At 52.4% G+C, this 25,317-nt stretch overlaps 2 protein-coding genes across 2 annotated transcripts; one reads left to right on the top strand and one right to left on the bottom strand.

The window, feature by feature from the left end:
* The first annotated feature begins 566 nt into the window (after positions 1 to 566).
* Positions 567 to 20,744, top strand: LOC122386367 (scoloptoxin SSD14-like). Its single transcript, XM_043375519.1, has 12 exons — positions 567 to 920; positions 4,873 to 4,958; positions 5,205 to 5,337; positions 5,716 to 5,936; positions 6,384 to 6,576; positions 6,989 to 7,189; positions 7,687 to 7,826; positions 18,231 to 18,340; positions 18,657 to 18,975; positions 19,144 to 19,256; positions 19,547 to 19,660; positions 19,887 to 20,744. Exons 1-12 carry the CDS (start codon positions 763 to 765, stop codon positions 20,031 to 20,033), a joined length of 1,935 nt encoding a protein of 644 aa, XP_043231454.1. The 5' UTR covers positions 567 to 762; the 3' UTR covers positions 20,034 to 20,744.
* A 2,004-nt stretch (positions 20,745 to 22,748) lies between these two features.
* LOC122386368 (cuticle protein AMP4-like) lies at positions 22,749 to 24,498 on the bottom strand. The gene is made up of 3 exons (XM_043375521.1): positions 24,366 to 24,498; positions 23,476 to 23,621; positions 22,749 to 23,249 (listed from the first exon to the last, which is right to left on the bottom strand). Exons 1-3 carry the CDS (start codon positions 24,372 to 24,374, stop codon positions 22,949 to 22,951), a joined length of 456 nt encoding a protein of 151 aa, XP_043231456.1. The 5' UTR covers positions 24,375 to 24,498; the 3' UTR covers positions 22,749 to 22,948.
* Positions 24,499 to 25,317: the final 819 nt, after the last annotated feature.

Here is a 25,317-nt window from a genome sequence, read left to right on the forward strand (position 1 = left end):
ACGATTGTTTTTGGACGTGTTGTCATGGGCTCGATTCATGGGACCGGTATCAACTAAGATTGTAAGCGGAAGCATTCACATTCTTCAATCGATTGTGCGGTTTCGATACCGCGAGTCTATGTCTTCCTGTTCACCTTCATTATACCGAGCGCAGACCGCTGCGATACACCGCACACAAACAAGGTTGTGAGTCGCAATGGAACTCGTTCTTGGAACTGTCAGTGAGAGACACCGGAGTCCGGTCCCGTCTGTCACGTGTCTCTGAGACATTGGAGCTCGCTCCAAGCCCCGATATGTCAGTGAGATACCCAGGAAGTCAGTCAAAGCGCTTACACGTTTGTGAAGTGTTGAGGCTTTTCCAGTCATTGACACGACTGTGAGAACCGGTCAGGGTCTTGAGCCGGTGCGCCGTCATGCGCCGAGCCGGCCGTCCAAAGCCAGCGCCGATCGGCTGGACCAGAGCCAGAGCCGCTCCGGCCGGCCTGGAACGGTGCACTGCGGGCCGCGTCCGGTGCGGCAGGTGGCGGTGCGTCAGGTAGGGAGGCCGCCGCCCTGGCCGCCGCCGACCGGCAGGCAGTCGGCCACCTCCGCTGGACGGCGCCGTGACGCCGCGTTAGCCGCTGTGTGAGCGGTGACGTGGCGACGCCCTGTTCGTGGGCATCTCCGCCGGGGTGGGCTGTGTGTGACAGTGGTCGGCGGCCGGTCGATCGGAGGTGGCCGGGACGACTGGCTGTGATCAGTGGCTCCAAGGACACCGGCGCCATGCCGCCGTCCAACCCCAGCAAATCCGAGCGTAAGCACGCGCGCAAGAAGCGGAAGCTGGAGGAGCGTCAGAACTCGTATACGCAGATCACCGACTGGAACGGCGACCTGCCGTCCATCACCACCGAGGCGCCGCCCAAGGCGCGGATCACAAACAGGTACTACACTTGACGTGTGAAATGACTCTTCAATCTGCCCCTTTCACACCCTCGGTGGCTATTTCGCAGTGTGCCGCACATGCCTGCTCGGTGTCTGGGTTGCGTGGTCGGATCGTTTTGCGTTTATGGCAAGCTCCGTTTCGTCCAGTCGTGATCTTTGCAGTCAGTTTTTATTTATTTTCTGGATCATGACCTCACCGCAGCCGGCGTGAGGGTGAGGTCATGAGCTGCCTTTTGACCTTTAAAGGGAGACTCGATCGTTAACCGTAGTGTGCCTAGTTTGAGTTGTTCCAGTTCAAGACGGGTCGCGGCGTGACACTGGCGGCAATCATTTGACTTACGAGTTACATTCGGTCGGTTTTAGAACAACATAAGCATCAAGCATGAAAAGCATAGCTGTAACTTTTAGGATTGCGGCCTGTTTCTGGAACAAAACTGAAAGTAAGCAGTTCATATGGCATGTACCAATTATAATACAGGCAGTTGTGTTTGGTTTAGAAATGACCTTTATTGCCGCTATTGTGCACTTTTAACAAGTCCGTTTAAATTGAATGCCTTGATAAGATGATCAGATTTACCTTGAATTGCTTTCCGGTACAGGTGCAGGTATAGCAGGCTGCAGCGAGCACAGACATGTAAGTGACATGTTGAGAGTGTTATATCAGCTCAAGCTGAATGCTGCATCGTTCTTTCCAGCTTCTCACGGAATGAAGAAGTTGCTGTAAACAGTGCTTTAGGAGTCGATGATAACGCTATAGCACTTCTTCCTTTTCCGAATATGTTAGGTACCGTGCTTCTGGAGCGGTCGCGGACCATTTGAATCATCTGTAGGGCTGTGATATGGCCATTTATATCACATCAGCTATCAGCTTTATGCAACATTTTGCTTTCACAGATCACACGTAATAAGTTCGATATACATCGACGCAACCGAGCACGGTGTTACATAATAGCAGGTCTAAGGTAAGCATTTCAATCCAACCAAATCACTATAAGGAATAGGATGCTCTATGCAAGTCATTAAAGAAGAACAATCTCATTTATGGAGGGACCACATTCCACAATAGTACAAACATAACGCATGTAATAACGCTTATCATGACCAGTCGCCATATAATAATATGGCGTACATATAACCGTCAATATCAATCAAATCAATACATACATATAACCGTAAATGCCGAGTCAGTATCGAAGTACCACTGAACTTGGGCGTTTGTTTACGGGACTCTCCGTTCCGCTGGCGTCTAGCCACCGTTGGCAGAGGTGCGGTTCTCCAGCCACTGTTCGGGCTCTGTTTACCATCAGCCGATCGCTACCTCATCCCTCGGTCTCGTCCCCACACACCACCGTACCCGCCAATTGTCTGCGTGTTTGTCGAGCCCAGAGGACGCGTGCGTGGGGAGACGGTACGGCGGTATAGTGCACGGGCCAATAACACATCAATGAACCGATCGCTCACCAACTGCTCGTCGATCGCTCAATACTTCTCACCACTCGCTCACTGTAGCTCACCAACTGCTCACTAATCGCTCACCACTGCTCAACGACCGCTCACCAGCTGCAACTCCTCAATGGAGTACGAGTATACACTCACGAGCTGCTCACCCGCCACGTGCAGCAGCTTCTCACCAACTGTTCACCCATCACGTGCGGCGGTCGTGCACCGCCGTCACTGGAGGCTGCCGCACCAGCCGTGAGCCGAGCCTGGGAGGGGAGGGGGCGGGGAGGGGAGGCGGCGGCTATGGGTGATTCGAGTCTCCGTCCAAAAGGTCCAGTCATCCTGATGGGCTCTGTTTGAAATGTGATGATCCACGGTATATATTGTCGGAGAGCAGGGCGTTACCACTCAGTCCAGGACTTCCCAACCACGCCATAACGTCGCCACCATGTAAGTCCGTCATTACATCTGTGTGTCTGACTCACAGATCAATTCTAACGGATAGTGTTTGTCTATTTCAAGCAGCCTGCGGTTACTTCATCGTAATTATTTTTATTGTTTTTTTTTAACAAATAGTTATTATTTTGCACTGTTAATAAAACTTCCAAAAGTGTCATCGTACGTAATTCAATCACTTATTCTTTTATAAGCAAGCATCTTTAATTTATTTACTCTACTCACTCACGTGATGACACCATTCGTGCTGTCATGGATTAGACCGTATTATCTCATCCGTGGCGGTGCCTTTCAACATCTGACTTTAGGTGCATGATTGGTTAAGCATCAGATTAGTGTATAACTGAGTGTTTTGCCGGTTATAAAAGAAAACACGTTGGTTATGCTGTTGCTCTTCACACATATCCATTGTCTACCCTTTCCCCTATGTCAATACTAACTATTTAAAAAGTCAAATTCAAATCGCTAGATTTTGATACTGTCATTGTAGGTAATAGATCATTGACTGTTTGAAAATGCAGCATAGGTATTCTGCACCTAATGATCTGGCGTTTTGATTATACAATATACAGTCACTTGGGATTTCCATTGTTGATATTTTTGTTGAAAAGCAGAGCCCTGCAGATCTTGGTAAGTGACATTTTTAGCACGTCTCTAATGTCTTACCAAACATGGTCCACCAATCATGCAGTTGGGCTTAAAATGGATGCCCTTACTAGCTGTCTTCGAGACGATAAGTGCTGCGCTGTGAAACTGAAACAAATGGATTGTGTTTTTGTCTCTCTGACTGCTGGTTCGGTCTGCGTAAGTCGCCGAAAAAAAAATCCGGAGTACAGCCGGCACTGTCTCGTCGATAACGAACTCAATACAATTCCTATATGGACGGGCAGCACTGTAATAACGTCCATTGTAAAAGTGTTACGTGTGACACGTGAACAATACATTTTGCCGGAACTACATACGAGCATATGTGCTCGGTTTCTACATGCCGATTATCGTATCGACGGGTTAAGGCCATGCGCCATGCGGTACAGCATAACTTCAGGCGCCTACCAGTAGTGCCATCTATGGGGGGAAATCAACATAAGGTCGTGCGGTGCAGCATCACTTCAGGCGTCTTGTCTACCGGTGGTGCCATCTATGGGCGGAAATGAACATAAGGCCGTGCGGTGCAGCATAACTTCAGGCGTCTACCGGTGGTGCCATCTATGAGCGGTAATGAACATAAAAGCGCTGCGGTGCAGCATAACTTCAGGCGCCAACTAGTAGTGCAATCTCGGCACACTCAGCACTGTGAACATTGCATAGCGCTCGGTGTAAAGCGGTAACATTGTTCGGCACTTGTGTATAGTAACTAATGCGGGTCAAATACCGATTACAGATTATTTGTGCACACTATCCAGCTTTTATCATTTTATGCAGGTAACAAAGACTTTACGTTTTTCGGGCATCAGCCTTTCATGTAGGTATCCTGGCGGACCTGAGTGCAGGGCTGTGGTCAATCAACTTAATCGTGGTACCCTGGCGGACCTGGGTGCAGGGCCATGTGATGTACTGACGTGGACGGTCTAGTGAGGCAGAACGTCCGTTACAGCTCCTCGGCTCCAAAGTCGACACTAGGGGGCCGCTGCTCTGCCGTAAGCGGTCGATAGAATCAATAGCCGCGGTCGCAGTGCTACGAACCTTTCGTGACTCGGCCATGCATTAAACACTTCGCTGACTCGAGTCCCGCATTAGCCATATATCATAACTACCAGTAAAAAAAGTTCAAGCAGCTTTACATTCCACCTACCAGTCACGTCTTCAGTTAAGTAATGAAGGTGTTTACAATAGCGAATATTATCAGCAGGACACTTGAGCATTTGTATAACGCACTTATGAATTACCTAGAAGCAGTTAATAATGCTTGTTCACCCGGTGATGCATGAACTGTTAACTGACCTCCATATGCTCGTATAAATTTAATGTTTTGAGCGAAGTATAAAAATACGCAGCTCATCAAGCTCAGCTTTAAAATCTTTTTTCGTCTTTGACCACCTCCTTTGTGCTTTTCAGGTGTATGGTGAAAAAAGGTCATGTGATACTGCTAGGACTTCTTCTCTTCTTGATCATCACGTCAATTGCACTGTCATTAGCGTTCTGTAAGTACCTTACTGTTTTGTTTGCACTTAGCGATATATGGTACCTATCAATGAATTATATGAACTGCTATACAGGAAGACATGATAATTTGCATAGCATCAATCCTACCAATGGAACAAGATGAAAAGATGACGGGATAAAACAAAAATGAAGCGTATATGTTTAGTTCCCTCAGTTTACTGCTTGCTTGACGTAGTCCCGAACCATCCAGCACCACTAACGCCTGTCTGCGCCTTTTGTGACAGGTTTACCAAACCTCAACGGCAATGGTCCTGCAGCGTTCCAAGAGTTGCGACCAGAGCCGTCCTCGACTCCACTTAGAAAGTTCCAGAAGGCAGCCATTGCCTCCGATGCCACGGAATGTGCCGAAATCGGAGCGTGAGTTATCGCGACCGACACTGTCTCGAATCCGTTTGAAAAAGGATCAAATATTAGTTTTGCACTAGCGCCTTTTGCTTATATTCATTTATTCTTTTTCTTTTTGTAGAATAGTGAAAGGTAAGGCAAATGACAATCGCGTAATGTTTGCAAAGAAATATTTGTACTTACCTATCGTCCCTTCAAACCCAAGTGATAAATAGATGAGCGTGAATGGCTTAAACTATGATGACTGAAATTCATGTTGAGTATGCTAGTTTGCGATAGGTACCATTTTTTGTAGTGAGATATAATGTTGGAAAACTATAATAAAAACTATAATTTGACCCTTTGAAGATTATAAGCTGATTAGACTGTGTTCCCGTATTTCTCCGACAGCGCGATGCTGCGGCGGAACGGCACAGCCGTGGACGCGGCCGTGGCGGCGCTGGTCTGTGTGGGCGTCATCAACACCCAGTCAGCCGGCATCGGCGGCGGCTTCATCATGACGCTGTACGACCGGCGGCAGCGCGAGGCGGCGGCGCTGCTGGCGCGCGAGACGGCGCCGGCCGCCGCCACCCGGGACATGTTCGTCGACGACCCCTCGCAGTCGCAGTACGGTCAGTACGGGATACCGGCGCGGGTCTCGCGACTGGATCCGCTATTTGGCACAGGCCCTCTGTCGCTAGACATTTTTCGGAGACGTTGTCATCCGATGCGATAAAGTCGCTCGTTTCCGGAATATTCCTGCTTATTTCGCCAGCTTTTATGATGAAGAGATTTCGAGTTTGGCTTTTGAGTTTCCTCACATCTTACAAGCCGGGGATATTAGGTTTCTTCATTTACCTTTATTTATGGAATGAAGGCCGATGCGCATATTTTGCTTCTTTTTATCAACAAAACAACTATATCAGACTCACTTCCTACCCCTTTTGATTGAGTTATTGAGCAGTCTTATAACATTTTATACTCCTCATCGAGCGTTTGACTCTTGAGCCGATGTTAAACCATCGCCCGCTTAGTGTACCCCTCTGTCCTGCTCAGTGTACCCCTCTACCCTGCTGCAGGCTGGAAGTCGGCGGGTGTGCCGGGCGAGGTGGCCGGCTACTGGGCCGCCCACCAGAAGCACGGCCGACTGCCGTGGGCAGAGCTGTTCGAGCCCACCATCAAACTCTGCCGCGAGGGGTACCGCGTCAACGGCCACCAGGCCAGCTACCTCAGAGCCAAGATGGATGAACTCATCGTTGACCCGACCTTCAAGTAAGCATCAAATAACTCTGGAAAGATGTTTACTGTTGATACTATCTCAGAAGAGTTCAGGAAATTTAGCTATTCTTAGCAATTAATCGCGAAGCTCGTGATATCAATGAGCGACAGGGTGCCTAGCCTATATTTCTCGTGTCATTTGTCCTTACTTTTCGATTATACCTGGCACGAGACACACGACCAGAACATCATCAAAGGAAAGAAATGATCCCCTAAACATATTCCGAACGACGCTTCAAAACTAGTCTATTGGTGCTGCATCCTATGATCCTAATATGCTCACTGATCATCTTTCCTGGTTCAGCTCTCCCGGCTTTTGTCTTGGTCGTTTTTTATCTCTTTACCTCATACCCCTGAGACCCTTTTCTGCCTCTGCATTACGACGTGGCTCTGTGCCCACCGTCAGGTCCATCTTCTTCAACGAGACGACCGGCGAGCCCAAGAAGGAGGGCGACATTGTGCGCCGGCCGGCGCTGGCAGACACACTACAGGCCATCGCCGACGGTGGCGCCGCCGCCCTCTACGGCGGACAAGTCGGGAAACAGCTGGCCGATGACATCCAGAAGAACGGTGGAATCATCACACTAAAGGACCTCGAGGACTACAGGTGAGCTAACATTTGACGTAGAGCGGATAATATGGACGAGATGGGTGATGGCGATTTATCTGCTTACTGTAAATCATCAAACGGTATTTTACTGACTGATATGCTGTTAGCATGATTCATGAATGTGGGGTATAATGGGGATCATTGGAGGCGGCTGCTGTTGAAGATCCGAACTAGTTCTGTTCTCAGATATGTGCAATGATTGCACGGAACTGGATGCCTCGGCCTCTTTGAGACTGAATTGTGTGGTTTGGTCAATCAACGGCCTTCATTTGTCCGGACAGGCCGGTGACCGCTGATCTAAATATGTGGACTGGTCAATGATCTATGTGGATTTACCACTGTCCTGAGTGAATTGATCACTGATCTGCATGGAGTAGCCAGTGGCCTCCTCGCTCACTTGCCTGCGTGGCTGGAGTGATCACCTGTCTCTGTCACTGACAATGAGCGGCTGTGTGCGGATCGGTGACGGCTCACCGGTTGCTGTACCGTTCCAGGGTGCGCTGGGTGACACCGGCCACGGCTCGTCTCAGTGACGGCCTCTCGCTGTACGGAGTGCCGGCCCCCGGCTCCGGGAACCTCCTGACATTCGTTTTCAATATCCTGGATGGCTACCAGTACAGCCAGCACAGACCCCGTAAGTGAATTCGTGACGTGCCACGCACAACTTTTTATTTTTGATTGGCATTTGGCAGAACTATTTATATTCTACATGTGGTTTGATGCAATAATTCAAGTAACATACGTTAATGGCGTAATATGTTTTTAGCAATTAATCTGTTGAACCTACAACAGGAAACATTTGGCAAACATGCTGACGAGCAGCCTCCGGTTTTCGTCATGTGACAAATACCGGCTTAGAAAAACTGACATATTGTAGAAAGTACCGAAAGGCGATGTCCTTGCAAATGTAGACCGTGTTGTAGACCGTGTTGTTGCAAAGCGAATGATGCATTGACTTTGCTGTATTGTGAGTGACACCAAGCAATATCACATCGCGAGCACTGGACAGCTCGACCTGGACAACCGTCCGACACAGCAGTAACCATCAGAATCCCTCCCGAACACTGAGCACTCCCCGCGCCGCCTCGGTAGCGCCCTCGCCCGGGGCGCCGGCCGCCGGCGCGTTCCCGGCCGTAGAGATGCAAACCCGAGCACAGCCCGCGCGCCGCCTCGGTCGCGCCCTCGCCCGGGGCGCCGGCCGCCAGCATGCTCTCGGCCGCAGAGATGCAAATGCGGGCAGAATGGCCCACTCCAACTCCTACACTCTTCCCCTCCGTGAAGACGCAGCTCCCCTGGGGACCAGAAAGAAATAACGTATTAGTGAGGCCAACCACCAACGGTCAGCCTAGACACAAAACAAGGAACGTAATCAGACGGAATGAGGTCCAACGATCGATCACTGTTGAAGTACAGCGCTCAACACCGAGCCATGCGCAACACTGCACTAAAACGAGTCATTAAAAATGTACAAACACAAGCGATCAGGTGGTTTTCGACTCCTAGCAGGCAACGTCCGTTCAGGAAGAGTCTGCCGGACCCCCGAGGAAGACGCCCGAGACCGGGGAGGACGACCCCGAGACCGACGAGGAGCACCAGATCCCGAAACGCCGGCCCGGTTACCATGATCCCAGACACCCTCCCCCGGGAGACCACCAGAACCCTCGTCGCCGCCACCCCCCGAACCGCCAGGACCCACAAGGTCGTCCGGGGAAGAATCAGGAACATCAACAATGTTCTCCCGGGCATCACTGGGGTCCACAACACCAACACCCGGGGAAGCACCAGCATCCCCACGACCGACACCAGGGGAATCACCAGAGTCCAGAGGGTTCATATTCACATTTGGAAACTGGACAGTTTCCTGATCAGAGTACGTGTCAATCACATGTTCGTCAGGTTCAACAGCTCCCACATCCACAGAGGGGACATCACGTGAACCCTCCAGGTGCTCGGGAAGCGGGTGAACGGACGCAGGGACACCTGACCGCACACTCGGCGCAGCACAGACCAGGTCAGTACTCGCAGAACCAGAAGCTGGTCGGTCAGAAGCTGACCCGGTACCATCCGAGTCAACATGAGGGTCCGCACTGGACCCATGAGCAGCCGTCGCAGCATCCTCAGGGTCTGCGCTCGCAGAGTCTGCGATCGACTGGTCATCGACAGCACACACAGGTGTCGGATGGGGTTTTAAGCGATTGTGATGCACATTCACCAGCTTCCCATTCTCCAATCGAACCCGATAATACAAATCGCCCTTCCGACCCTCGACCACACCTGCCTTCCATGGTCTCACAAACTTATGATACTCTCCTTTCTTTGCTACTGCACAGAACAACATGACATGGTCACCGACCGCGTGCTGATACGCTCTGCTCTTGGCGTCAAACGCACGCTTGTTACGCCGGTGGCCTGCGTCCGAGAATCGCAAGGCAACACGGTAGGCATCTCCAAGACCTGCACACAAATTGTCAATGTACTCGGCCGCAGACTTTGACCTTACTGCGTGGGGGGCACCGATTTCCACATCGATCGGCAGGCGAGGGTCACGGCCGAACATCAAGTAGAATGGTGAATAACCTAAGGACCTGTGGATCTGTGCGCGGTACCCCATCATCAAGAGCGGCAAATGTAGATCCCACTCTGAGTGATTGTCTGAAAGATACTTGGACATCATGTCAAGAATGGTGCGGTTCACCCGCTCGCATCTGCTGTTGCCCTCCGGATGGAACGGCGTCGTGGTTGACTTGTCGATGCCCATGATGCGACACAACTCAGTAATGATCTGGCTCCGGAAGTTCGCCGCGCAGTCCGAGTGAAGACGCCCTGGACATCCGTACCTGGAAAACACCTCGTCTACCAAGGTCCGCGCAACGGTCACAGCAGTCATGTCTGGCAGCGCGAACACCTCGACCCACCTGGTAAAATGGTCACAGCACACCAACAGATGCCGATTGCCACGCTCAGTCAAAGGGAGGTCAGTCAGAAAGTCAATCGAGAGGACTTCCCATGGCTCTGACGCGAAGAGCTCGCCCATGGGCGCACGTGGCGTCGGGTTTGGAGCATTACGACCAGTGCAGCGGTCACAATGCGAACAAAACTCGCTTATGTCAGCAGCCATTCCGATCCAAAAGAACCGGATCTGCGCCTGTTTCAGCAGCTTTTCTGGTCCAAAATGTCCACCACAGGGTCCTGCGTGAAGAGACGTCAAAACACCACCCACCAGTCCAGGAGGAATCACCACCTGGAGGCGCTCAGGTTGCCCGGCCCTGCTGCGATACACCCGGAAGAGGGCCCCCTCGATGAGACGAAGACGAGCCCAATGCCGCAGCCATCGCCGCACGCCTATCGATGCCGATCTGCGAGAGGGCGTCACGTCTCTGACCAGTAAGTCCATGACCTCTGACAATACTGCGTCTTTGCTCTGCTCACTCTGAATGTAGCTCAGCGGCCAGTTCTGAGCAGACACTTTGCAACAAAATTCAGTCTGCGAACAGTTGTCAACAACCCGAGGTGGGCACCTGCTCAACGCGTCAGCAGCCGAGTTCTGAGTGCCAGGCCTGTAGACAATCTGAAATGAGAAGTTTCCCAGAATTTCCATCCACCTGGCTAGCATGCCTGTGGGATTACGGAAATTCATTAACCATTGCAGGCTGCTATGATCAGTCCGCAACTGGAAAGTTCTACCCAACAGGTAGTGCGAAAACTGCTGCACAAATGTAACACAGGCCAAAAGCTCTTTCTTGGTCGTTGAGTAGTTCCTCTGCGCCCTTGACAAACGGTGACTGCCATAGGCAATCACCCGTTGAACCCCGTCCTGGTCCTGCAGCAAGACTGCCCCAATACCGTCATTGCTGGCGTCGCAGTCCACGGTGAACATGCCGGCATCGTCGCCGAACCTTGGAAATCCGACCACCGGAGCGTCGCACAGCGCCCTTTTCAGAGTGCTGAACGCCTGATCAGCCGCACCGGACCACTGGAAGGGGAAATCCTTTTTAGTCAAATCAAAGAGAGGTGACGCAATGGTTGCAAAATCTTTGACGTACTTCTTAAAATAAGAACACAAACCCAGGAAACTTAACAGCTCTTTCTTGGTTCGCGGTTGAGGCCAGTCCTTGACCTTTGACACCTTTTCAGGATCTGTGGACATGCCGTCAGGAGAAATGACGTGCCCAAGAAACGTAACACGGGGCATGAAAAACTGACATTTGGCCAAGTTCAGAGTAAGTCCTGCTTCCTGAAAACGTGACAACGCCTCATCAAGTGCCAGCAGCACGTCATCGAACGTTTTCCCATGTACGATAACGTCATTGAAGTAATGCACGCACGAATCCTTGGGCATGTCACCGAGAACGATATTCAACAGTTTGCAGCATGTAAATGGGGCAGAACTCAGCCCAAAACACATTCTGGTATACCTATAGTTCCCAAAAGGGGTAGTAATGGTAGCCTTCTCACGATCAATGGGATCGATGGAAATTTGATGATAAGCAGAGTTCATATAGAGTACGCAAAAAAAATGGATGAACCTGAAAGAGCGTCTAACGTATCGTCAATGCGGGGAATTGGGTACGCAGGGAGACGAGTGACAGAGTTGAGTTTTCTCATGTCAGCGCAAACACGCAGCTCTCCAGATTTCTTTCTCACCAGGCAGATGGGTGAAGCCCAGCCTCCCTCAGACTCTTCAAGGATACCCTCATTTACCAGTTTGTTAAGCTCATTTCTCACCTGTTCGGTCAAATGAGGGGAGATACGCCTGGGACTCTGTCGGATCGGTGGGCTGTTACCCGTGTCAATTTTGTGAGTGACAAGGTCAGTGTGGCCAACATGGCCATCAAACATGCTCTCATGCTTTTTCAGCACATTTATCAAAGCCTCACGCTGAACATCTGTAACGCAGGAACCCTCAAGGTCAACAACAGACTCGATATCTGCAGGCGAACGTACACCGGCTGCCTCTGGAAAGTCCTCTTCAACAAAGCTGACCTCCAAGTCAGCTATTTCAGAGTGTTTAGGCAGTGTAACGCTGTCAATGGTCAAGTTTCTAATCAGCAAGGGCAGCGAGGACTTCTCTACCCGAGCAACACAACGCACCACCTCAATCCCCGGCGAGTCAAAACTGGGTTCCACCAAGACCTCGCCTTCATAATCACAGTGATGCACTCGTCCCTGCACAAAGCACTCAGCGCCTGGAGGGATGGATACGTCACAGCCCAGCACAGCGCGACCTACAGAGGTGCGATCAACAGACACAGATCTGACACAGTCACCAGATACCAGAACAAGGCGTTTGTTCGTCAAGTCGATCACACAGGGGACGGCTCGCAAAAAGTCCAGACCAAGGATACACTGAACGTCAATCGAGCCAGACACATACATGCTGACTACATGCGTTTGATCAGCCACCCGCACCGGAACTGAAATCCGTCCTGCGAGGGGCAACTCAGTCTGGGCAGCTGTTCTGGCTTTCGTAGACGTCGGATGAAGCTTCACGCCAATCAACCGCTCAAACACATCTCGATGCAGGACGTTCAAAGAGGAACCAGTGTCAAGCAGACAAGAACACTCCTCGCCGGCGACAGCGCCCACAAAGGTAAGGTCCTCGTTCAGGGACACCGCACTCCCCTCCACGACATGACAAGCGTCCCCAACAGTGCCCTCAACATCCCCCCCCACTTTCAGACGCAGACGACTCGCACGCAGGGATAGGGGCTGTGGTCGTCACGTCAGTTTGACACGTCCGAGAATGCAATGCAGGGCCGGCACCGGAACAAGTAGGCGGCGCAATAGTGTCTACTGACGTAGGTCTCGGGGCCGCCGATCGCCGCCTTGCGACCCGACGGCCCCTGGCTCGTTTCCCTGGGAAGTACACACACCTACTGTATGGCCACGGCGACCACATCTAGAACAATATGCATTTCGCTGCGGACAGGCCGCACGCAAATGCTCCAGGCTGCCACAACAGTAACACGCCCGAGCCGACCTGAATGGTGCAGTCCCACGTCGACTATTACCCTCCGCACCATCTCCTTCCCGGGACCTTCCCCGGACGACCAGACCCTGACTGACGCGCTGCTCCAGGGTGGCAATCCTGTCCAGGATCTGCCGCAGCAGGTCAGGATCAGCGCTCACCTGTCTCACAGATCCCTGCGCGGAACCCTGAACACGCTCACTTCTCATGAGGTTTCTGACACCCTTAACTGCCTCATCAAAATCAACCAGTCCCAAGGACAGGATGTGCTCCTGATACTTCACCGGGAGGGTGGGCAGAAAGGAGTGAAACAACACCTGATCACTTATCGGCCCAGGGAACGCCACAGTCATCAAGTGTTTGAACTCAATGATGAAAGAGTCCAGTGACATGGACGAATCGAACCGAAGGTTCCTGAGCCTGGCATGAGCGTCAAGTGCGCAAGGCTTTACGAAACAATTAGACAATCCTGCGATGGCCCGGTCGTAAGAACTCCTGCATTCCTCAGACAGTGCCTCGAACGCGTCCCGTGCCACTCCCTTGAGACAAAGTGGCAGAAATCGTAATTTTAGGTCATCATTGAACTCGTGAATGGTGTAGTATGTGTCCAAATCAGACTTAAACCGAGAAAAAGGCTCCGTCCCAGAAAACTCAGGCGCCTTCATTGAAAACCCTCCCGCAGCCATCTTTCCACTCTCTTGGCAAACAGAAGGCTTACCAGGGGACTCGGCTTCCAAAAACCCACTCTCCCGTTTGAGCATAGAGACAACACACAATGCAAAGCACAAGAGCAAGACACGGTATAGTAAAAAAATAACACTTATCTTTCTGGAAAGGAGAACCAGGTCGTCGCCGAACAGGCTGACGGCCACTCAGCTACAGCCGCCGGCCGAGACCGTTGATCAGATGATCAGCAGCACGTCAGCAGCGGCCACAGCAGCACGTCAGCAGCGGCCACAGCCGCACGTCAGCAGCGACCACGGCAGCAGATCAGCAGCGACCACGGCAGCAGATCAGCAGCGTCCACGGCAGCACGTCAGCAGCGGCCACAGCAGCACGTCAGCAGCGGCCACAGCAGCACGTCGGCAGCGGCCACGCCAGCAGCGGCAACGGCAGCAGATCAGCAGCGTCCACGGCAGCACGTCAGCAGCGGCTACGGCAGCACGTCAGCAGCAACCACGGCAGCAGATCGGCAGCGACCACGGCAGCAGATCAGCAGCGTCCACGGCAGCACGTCAGCAGCGGCCACGGCAGCACGTCAGCGGCACGGCCACGGCAGCAGATCAGCAGCGACCACGACAGCAGATCAACAGCGGCCACAGCAGCACGTCGGCAGCGGCCACGGCAGCACGTCAGCAGCGGCCACGGAAGCACGTCAGCAGCGGCCACGGCAGCACATCAGCAGCCACGGCAGCACGTCAGCAGCGGCCACAGCAGCACGTCAGCAGCGACCACGGCAGCAGATCAGCAGCGGCCACGGCAGCACGTCAGCAGCGGCCACGACAGCACGTCAGCGGCACGGCCACGGCAGCAGATCAGCAGCGACCACGACAGCAGATCAACAGCGGCCACAGCAGCACGTCGGCAGCGGCCACGGCAGCACGTCAGCAGCGGCCACGGAAGCACGTCAGCAGCGGCCACGGCAGCACATCAGCAGCCACGGCAGCACGTCAGCGGCGGCCACAGCCGCACGTCAGCAGCGACCACGGCAGCAGATCAGCAGCGGCCACAGCAGCACGTCAGCAGCGGCCACAGCAGCACGTCGGCAGCGGCCACGCCAGCAGCGGCAACGGCAGCAGATCAGCAGCGTCCACGGCAGCACGTCAGCAGCGGCTACGGCAGCACGTCAGCAGCGGCCACGGCAGCACATCAGCAGCCACGGCAGCACGTCAGCAGCGGCCACAGCAGCACGTCAGCAGCGACCACGGCAGCAGATCAGCAGCGGCCACGGCAGCACGTCGGCAGCGGCCACGGCAGCACGCCAGCAGCGGCAACGGCAGCAGCAGATCAGCAGCGTCCACGGCAGCACGTCAGCAGCGGCCACGGCAGCACGTCAGCGGCACGGCCACGGCAGCAGATCAGCAGCGACCACGACAGCAGATCAACAGCGGCCACAGCAGCACGTCGGCAGCGGCCACGGCAGCACGTCAGCAGCGGCCACGGAAGCACGTCAGCAGCGGCCACGGCAGCACATCAGCAGCCACGGCAGCACGTCAGCGGCGGCCACAGCAGCACGTCAGCAGCGACCACGGCAGCAGATCAGCAGCGGCCACAGCAGCACGTCAGCAGCGGCCACAGCAGCACCGTTATGCGCCAGGCGCGGCCATAGCGCGGGACGCGACGCCAGCGCCGCCTATCGGCAACGCCAGAGAACTAAGGTCGGTGAGAGCACGGATTTTGATGGGTGATAGCGCAGTGTGAAAAAATAGGAAAGTTACATGAAAATGTCGCTATACTACGGTATAGTTCACCATCTGAGCGACATATTTATGTATTTTTTATCCATGGCGGATAAAAATTGGACCCGGGATCTGGCCATGGAAGAAAAAAATGTTGGTCAGTGTAAGCACGGATTTTCGTGGAAATGAGCACAGTGTGAGAAAATAGGGAAGTTACATAAAAATGTCGCTATACTACGTTGTAGTTCGCTATCTGAGCAACATATCTATGTATTTGTTATCCATGACGGATAAAAATTGGACCTGGGATCTGGCCATGGAAGAGAAAAATGTTGGTCAGCGTAAGCACGGATTTTCGTGGAAATGAGCACAGTATGAAAAAATAGGGTAGTTACATAAAAATGTCGCTATACTACGCTGTAGATTACCATCTGAGCAACATATTTATGCATTTTTTATCCATAGCGGATAAAAATTGGACCTGGGATCTGGCCATGGAAGAAAAAAATATTGGTCAGTGTATGCACGGATTTTCGTGGAAACTAGCACAGTATGAAAAAATAGGCAGCTTGCATAAAAATGTCGCTATACTACGCTGTAGCTCACTAACTGAGCAACACATCTCTGCACTTTTTATCCATAGGAGAGAAAAATTCGACCCGGGATCGGGACATGGAAGAAAAAAATATTTGCACCACCAAATGAAATTAAGATACATCACTCCCGTTATATTTGTATTGAGTCTTTCATGAAACAATTTCGCTATACTACTGCAAACAGCATGACGTCTCGCATATATTGAGACATATTTTGACAATGCAATGTAGGTATAATACAATTTGGAATGTTCATAAACATTTTATCTTCTCCTGCCAAATCCCGGTGCCAATTCTCCCCGAATATTGGTAAAAAATACGTCAGGGTAAACGCATATTACTGAATTTAATTGCATTATATCGCATTTTTCAGTTTATCGTTAAGTCTCCACACAGGGACGTTTTCATCTGAAGTTTGGCCGCCGGAGCCACCGCGAGGCCTAGTTGCACGAGTAGCCGATAGTCGGCGCCACCGTCGCACTCGGCCGCAGCCAGTATACTGCCAAAAATGGAGCTATTATGATATCGCTCGTTGGTAACTAAGTGTGGCGTGCTTCATAAATGATCGCCGCATAGAGAAACAACCGTTTAATGAAGAAAATGACTTATATTTTACTCATAATAACAATCTGAACCCCAATGTCCGCTTCTATATGGAGTTTGGCGCATAACGCGTCGGCAGCGGCCACGCCAGCAGCGGCAACGGCAGCAGATCAGCAGCGTCCACGGCAGCACGTCAGCAGCGGCTACGGCAGCACGTCAGCAGCAACCACGGCAGCAGATCGGCAGCGACCACGGCAGCAGATCAGCAGCGTCCACGGCAGCACGTCAGCAGCGGCCACGGCAGCACGTCAGCGGCACGGCCACGGCAGCAGATCAGCAGCGACCACGACAGCAGATCAACAGCGGCCACAGCAGCACGTCGGCAGCGGCCACGGCAGCACGTCAGCAGCGGCCACGGAAGCACGTCAGCAGCGGCCACGGCAGCACATCAGCAGCCACGGCAGCACGTCAGCAGCGGCCACAGCAGCACGTCAGCAGCGACCACGGCAGCAGATCAGCAGCGGCCACGGCAGCACGTCGGCAGCGGCCACGGCAGCACGCCAGCAGCGGCAACGGCAGCAGCAGATCAGCAGCGTCCACGGCAGCACGTCAGCAGCGGCCACGGCAGCACGTCAGCGGCACGGCCACGGCAGCAGATCAGCAGCGACCACGACAGCAGATCAACAGCGGCCACAGCAGCACGTCGGCAGCGGCCACGGCAGCACGTCAGCAGCGGCCACGGAAGCACGTCAGCAGCGGCCACGGCAGCACATCAGCAGCCACGGCAGCACGTCAGCGGCGGCCACAGCAGCACGTCAGCAGCGACCACGGCAGCAGATCAGCAGCGGCCACGGCAGCACGTCGGCAGCGGCCACGGCAGCACGCCAGCAGCGGCAACGGCAGCAGCAGATCAGCAGCGTCCACGGCAGCACGGCAGCAGCGGCCACGGCAGCACGTCAGCAGCGGTCACGGCAGCACGTCAGCAGCACGGCCACGGCAGCAGATCACCGAAAAAAATACGGTATCATGGCCGATCAACGAACAGGGTGTAAAGGCTCATGGTCCAAATGAATTGGGACTCACCGCTGCCACCAATGTAGACCGTGTTGTAGACCGTGTTGTTGCAAAGCGAATGATGCATTGACTTTGCTGTATTGTGAGTGACACCAAGCAATATCACATCGCGAGCACTGGACAGCTCGACCTGGACAACCGTCCGACACAGCAGTAACCATCAGAATCCCTCCCGAACACTGAGCACTCCCCGCGCCGCCTCGGTAGCGCCCTCGCCCGGGGCGCCGGCCGCCGGCGCGTTCCCGGCCGTAGAGATGCAAACCCGAGCACAGCCCGCGCGCCGCCTCGGTCGCGCCCTCGCCCGGGGCGCCGGCCGCCAGCATGCTCTCGGCCGCAGAGATGCAAATGCGGGCAGAATGGCCCACTCCAACTCCTACACAAATAGCATTTAGTTATCTATCGATAGCTGTCCTATGTGACAGGGTCGGGCAATGGTATTACAATATTTCTCTGTTCAGGAACGGAGGAGCAGCTGAACCTCATGTACCACCGGATAGCCGAGGCGTTCAAATACGCCTTCGCTCGGAGGACGGAGCTCGCTGATCCCGAGTTCGTGGATATTTCTGAGGTAAGACACTGTGTCCTGATGATGCGGACCAACGAAAGTTGATACTTATGTCTTTACTTCCTAACCTTCCTAATAACTAAAGACCAAATTCTACACTTAGACTAACTTCTAGTTCTACGTTTATCGAATGCATAGTCCGTCTACCTCCTAAAAATGTGGATTGACAGTCTATAACGGTCCCCGGGATTGATCTGGCGCGATCGATCAACTGCCACACCTAAGCAGCCCGATTCACTGTGATATTTCCAAAATACGATTGATGAATGCCATCTATAACTAGTAAATTGCAGCTGTTGACGACATCACCGGCCCCCAGCTGATGGCGAACCTCACGTCCCGCGACTACGCCGAGTACATCCGCGGCCTCATCGACGACTCGCGCACCTTCAACGACCCGGACCACTACGGCGTGGACGTGGCGCCCGTCTCCGACTCGGGCACCGCGCACGTGTCCGTCATCGACGCCGAGGGTAACGCCGTCTCAGTCACCAGCACCGTCAACCTGCACTTCGGCGCCAAGGTGATCTCGCCCAGCACGGGCATCCTGCTCAACGACGAGATGGACGACTTCTCCACGCCCGGAATGAAGAACTATTTCAACCTGCCGCCGTCACCGAGCAATTTCATCAAGCCAGGTGAAATGGGGCGGGGTCTATCGCCTGAGAGGTAACTAGATTTGACTTTCAAACAGACATATTTCGTCAAACATTTCGCTCTGTTGCATGATGATTATAATTCACCTGTTTGCTGTTTTACCGAGGCGATATTTTGACGCATTTCCATGTTCTTTGTCTGCGTCACAGGAAAGATGATGGTGTCGTCCATGTCTCCGTCTCTGTTTGTGGATCCGTCCGGAGACATCCGCCTGGTGGTGGGCGGCGCGGGCGGATCGCGCATCACCACCGCTACCGCCCTGGTCAGTCGACTGCCGATGGCGTGGTCATAGTGATCTTATAGGTTCAGGATGTTAGAGCTTGTCAGACAGCTTATGCTGTATGTATTATCTTTATGAATATTATGACAGGGATACATTGGGACCGCGATCATCTTTGCAGTATAGGCGAAGAGGATTAAAATGTTTACAAAAGTATCGCCTGCACTGAAAAGCATCTTGGGCTCTACAGCTTGAATGATGCTGGATGCGAATTTTCCGTGATGGATAATTATGTATCTGTGCGATTTTACCGCAACCATGGCCGTTTTCAGGTTGCGTTCCGTCACCTGTACCTGGATGAGGACGTGAAGACGGCCAACGATTTCCCGAGGTTCCACCATCAACTGTTCCCGATGACACTCAACTATGACGAAGGCTTCCCTCCGGTGAGTGAACGGAGCGAACACATACCTCAGACGTGGTGCAATTCGGTACCTACAGGGGAATAGTAAAAGGGTCATTGAACAGGCAGTGATTGTTGATATCAGATCGGACACCCTTCATGATTCATAGCTTTCTTTTAACGGCGCCTGTACTTACCAGTGCTGTTGAGCTCCCTATCCTCGGATACTGAGTACCGACTTTAACCCCGATGCCGCCCTGTTTCTGCAGACGACAGTGGCCTACCTCTCCGAGAAGGGGCACAACATGGAGCAGTGGAAGCTGCGCGCCGTGGTGCCCGTCCTCAGCCGTCTGAACGGAGTCATCACTGGTAACATGGACTACAGGAAGGGCGCCGGAGACCTGCTGGGCTTCTAAACTCGGCGCAAAAGGGCCATAGTCAACGGCGTGCTCTAAGCCCCAATAAACAATCTAGGGGACCTTAGCCGGCCGGTGTCAAACGGACCCAGTGTGAGGTGAAGGGCTCGGAGCCAGACTATGACGGCAGGCAGGCCCACGGCAGGGTCATGGTGTCGCTCGTGTACGCATAGACACATCGCGGGTGAAGCCTGGGAGTGCAAGGTGCCTTGTGTGGGTAGGGGAGAGGAATGTGTGTTTACAATTCACAATCCACCGACAGACTAGGTGGAAGTGCGGATGTCAATGAGTTTATGGACCCGACATGACGCTCGCTGCTGCCCTGTCTTGCTATCATCTGAGATATTGTGCCGTTCTTCAAATGTTTTCAGATATATACAATGAGCACTGAGCAGATTGAATATTTTTATCGAACGCAATGCTGATGAACACCGCCTGGAGGTTCTGTGCACTTTTTTTCGATGATCACACGTTTAGCTTCTTTGCCTCTAAGTGCCGTTATGCCGCTGCAATTTATCACTTGCCGTTGTCCAGGCTGCTTCCTTGTCCACTGTCCAGCGTTTACCTGCTACTGTGAAACAGCTGCTGAGGCAAGGAGGCACGGTTCAGCTTATTGTGCCAGTAGTGCTCCAGGAATGCCTGTCGTGAATTGTCGAGCAAACAAAACAAGTGTTGGGCGAGTGAATAAATCGACGCTGCGTGTTTTTAAACGTTATGGGGCTTTTCACCCGACCAAGTAAAGTGTAGGTCATTAGAACTGTCAATTAGAAATCTTCTATACATCGACTTAAACGTCGCTTACCATAGCAAATAGCACCAATTGTGATACTGAGTTCAAACTGCACATTGTACAATTACACCATTTTGTTTTTGAAAATTTCCAACCTCTAAATTTAAACTTTTTTTTATCCGATACTGACCTGACCTGCACCATAACCAGCTGAAAATGGCTTCGGATGGCGCCACTTGCGGGCCTAGGAGGGATGCATTTGGGACCAATGCGCCCGAGATAGATGAATTTGTCGTTTTTCTAAAAAGAAAAACTAAGTAACTTTTATCAGAAAAAGCTTGCTTTAACCCTATTAGTGGCAGGCTCCTGGCTACCCCCTATTAGTGGCAGGGGGGGGGGCTGTTTACGACCCCCCCTTGATATCTCGAGATCTAACGGGCCGATTTTCAAAATTCAAACGGCATTCGATTTCGCTCAACGAGATCTACATTTCTAAAAAAAATAAAATTAAAAAATGTCAATAGGGGGTAGAGGGGGGTAAAAACGGGCAAATTGCAGATACATTTTACTGTTTATCACGGCCAGGTTTCTGAACCAATCTTAACGAAACTTTTGCCGATCGATAGAGAATGAACCAGGAATTCACATGGATCCTAAAAATATGCATTTTCAAAAATCATAGGCGGATACAGATCATTGAGATTGGGGGTACACAAAAAGTATAGTAAATAAGGTTTTTGTTGGTACTGTTTCTAAAAAGGGTGGCAATGGTCTTGTTATGTTACAATTTTCTTATGAGAGAACGACTAAAATTGTATTGGTCATGCATAGGCGGTGTCAGGGCACCTATGTTGGGAGGTAAAAAATAACCCCCCTTTTTGGACGCCTGGATCCGCCTATTATGGCAAAAACGTGTCAAAAGAGGATGCACAATAACTTTGTATATGTTATCACATGATACCTTTCATTCACTGTTCGTAAAACTGGCGCAGCATCGTGATCTTCGCCCAAATGACTCGCTTCACGAATAGGACCCCCCAATTCCCAGTGCTCTGGAGCCGCCCCTGGTAAAGTTATGAACTTGAAATTTTCAGGGAATGTGCCCAATTTAGTTTTAGGAAAAGTCAGAAAATTTCAGCATCGTAGCTTCAGCGGTTTCGGAGATATTCCCGAAAAACCTGAGGGGTGGATAAAAATAACCCCCCCCCCCTGTCACTAATAGGGTTAACCTGTAGAGCAGTGCGTAAGGAATCGAAATCCGAAAATTTTTTGAATTAAAAAAATGGGTATATCACCCGCAGCATCCAAAACCGCCTTTCTGGATCCGTATATGGAAAGCACAGGCGACACCTTCTTAATTATTTGAACAATACGGACCATAAAATGTGTGTCACGTGATCATGTCATGTCATATCAAAATTCAGTGACCTTTTGTGACCTGACCTGACCTGACCTACCTTTGACCTGAAACATATTACCCAAGTGCAGACTCGGTGCCCACTGGATGGCTTCACCATACACTTGAGAAGTATAAGCCAAAAATAATTTCGATGTGACTTATTTCACGTCGGCCAGAGTACGAGTATGGTGCGTGAGCTTGGCCGAATGTTGTTCATTTTGACTTTGATTTGGCGTAGCATGCCGATCAGTTTCTTGGAGATTGACAATGTTACCGTTTCTTCGAAAGCTTTCCAGGGCTACCGGCTATCGAATTATTTAACGTTTGAATGATGAAAATTTAACATGTAGTTTTAGAAATAAGATGGAGCCACCCCTCCCCCTACTTGAGTCATGCCCGGTTACAATCAGCCCAGCAATTCTTGAGATAAAGAAGTGGCCCCCTGCACGTGCGCGCGTGCAAACTGAGACTCTATGTATATAACTTGCGCCTGGCAAAGGGGGGAGGGGAGTCCTCCGCCTGGATGGGATTAAAGGTCGCAGAAAGCTGCAAGATTGTTAATCATATGCATTGTCCAATAAGCAAATTCTAGGTATAATTGTCATTTATTCATAACTGAGTCATCGCATTGCACAATAACAAGATTGCTCTGCCTGCATACAAGGGATGGTGTGCCGCTCATTGAGCGGTTATAGCTTTGCTGGTTTGTGTTTGTCTGCGTTCATATGTCTGTATGTGAATGTCTTTGTCTGTATGTGTATGACTGTGAAGCTGTGTCGCTGGCGCTCACTGCTGGCCCAGGAACGGGTTGTACTCGGGCAGCGGCTGCGGCACGGGCACACCGGCTCCGGGCACCTGCGGCGGCGGGTACTGGGTCGGAGGCGGCGTGGGCAGCGCCTGCGACAGCGCCTCCGGGTTCAGCACCGCGTAGCCGTTCTCGTCGGCCACATAGTTGAGCACCAGGATGCTGCCGTCGTCGAGCGGGTACTCGATGACGCCCTGTTTGACGTAGCTGCCGGTGCCCGGCTCGGCGCCCGGGTACGACTGACCCTGCTCCTCCTGTACGATACCGTTCTCCGTGCGGAACCTGGGCGCGGACAGAGGAACAGTGCGGTTAGAATCACGGACACAGAACGATAGTTGGGAGAAGCCGCTGCATGGCGCATGCCACTCACAATGGGAAAAGCTGCCTTGTGTAACTCATAGTTGGAAAAAAACTGCCAAATGGGAAAGCCGAAAAAAACATTTCCCACAGCTGGGAAAAGCGGCTATATGTAACTAACAGTTTGCAGAAGCCGCTGCATATAACTCACAGTTGGGAGTAGCCGCCGTCCTCAGTGTGCTGGTTGATCTGCTCCAGGATCTGGGCGTCAAAGTCGGGATGACGCGCTTCCAGCTCATCCAGCTTCTCGGGCCGGGGAGCGGCGCGGCAGGCGGCCACCGCCAGCAGGATGATAAGCTGGAAAAGGAGAGACGGTGTCAGACGCACGGGAGGACAGAGACGGTGTCAGACGCACGGGAGGACAGACCGGCCGTCTTCAACAGGACAACCAACTGGAATGAGCAGGGGGAGACGTGGTCAGTTACGCGGTGAGGATAGACGGCCCTATGCAGGACAACCGAGTGAAATGGGGGAGACGGTGTCAGACGCACGGGACAGGCGGCCACCGCCAACAGGACGATAAGATGAAATAAATGGGGGAGACGTGGTCAGCCTCACGAAAGGGCGACCAGCTGGAAAAGAGAGGAGACGGTGTTAGTAACACGGGGAGGGCGAGCAGCTGAAATAGGAGGAAGTCGAGTCGGAGAGAGGAGAGGTCGGTGTCGGCAACACGAATAGGAAAAGTGACCAAACGGTAGAGGGCCAGCAACCTGGGGAAGGCGGCTAAGGAATAGTTGAAGGAAGATTGGGACCAGCGGTTTCATACTCTTGAACCATTGGTAACGCAAACAAGTGCTCAGAAGAACATCTTACGAGTGCGTGAATTTTTTTTTTTTTCAAAGATCCTTGGAGCTCGTAGCGTCAACGGGGTGCTAAAATATAATTCGTACGAACTTTCCATGCGAAGCCACGATCACCACTATAACACACTATACCACCTCGGCCCTCGGTCACTTGCACACAATATACGGACGGCTTCTTATGTGTCCGCTGACCGCTACATCCCCCGCCCGCCGGCCGCTGCGGGGAAGCGGTGCTCACCAGTTTCATGATGCTCCGGGGAGGGTCGGCCTCGGACGGGTATCACAGTCGTTCTGCCTCCACCGCTCGTGCGGCGCCGGTTATATGGGGTGTCGCTGGTCACGGGATGACGTGCTCTGACGGCAGGTCATGGCCGGTCGAGCGGCGCCTCTGACGCCCGAGAGAAAGGTCGGTCTGGACGACCGGCCGGCGCCCGCCCGCAATATCACGCCGTCCAGCGCGGCTCGCCTGCCTCCCGGCCAGGGATCGGCCGACCACGTCACCAGTTGTCTGAGGGAACCGACTCCAATACCACTTCCATCCCAGCCGCGCAGGGTCGGACAGAGTGATATTTTCGTAGCTGCAATGTTTACCGGAAGGTGCCTCCGGCCGGGACGGAATCCCATATCTGTGTATACGGCTCCACATGCAAGGTCGTCGGTTCACGTCTGCAATCAACGACCCAACCGCCGAGCTCCTCTGAATATGACCTGTCAGTTAACCCTCGCCCGTAGAGGGGGGGGGGGGTCGAACGGACCCCCCTCTCGGTTTTTCGCGAATAACTCGCGTAAAAAGCGGCCGATCGCGACGAAACTTTCAGTACCCTCGCGTTAATCAATTTTACACCTACCCTGAAATTTTAATGACCCTGACCCTAATGACCTTTGACCTGTGACCTACTTTTTGAGACCATGTTTGGCCGGAATCGCGATTCGGCGTATGTCGGCTCGCATTAGCAGCGCGTTTGCAGTCTTTTCGTGGTTTTAAGCGTTCAAGCATGGGATATGATGTTGCTCCCATGCATGAGGGTGGGTGTCCAGGTCACCGAAATGTCAAGTCAGGTCATTGACCTTTGATGACCTCGGCTCACTTTTTCGAGTTTTACATGTTTCTAGGCCAGTTTTTGGAGCTGAATTCGAATTTAGCATCCATATAAACATTTACGAAGTAGTTTTGGTGCCTTCGTAACATG

Source organism: Amphibalanus amphitrite, unplaced genomic scaffold, assembly GCF_019059575.1.
Source record: "Amphibalanus amphitrite isolate SeventyFive unplaced genomic scaffold, NRLGWU_Aamphi_draft 000248F_arrow, whole genome shotgun sequence".
Lineage (NCBI taxonomy): Eukaryota > Metazoa > Arthropoda > Thecostraca > Balanomorpha > Balanidae > Amphibalanus > Amphibalanus amphitrite.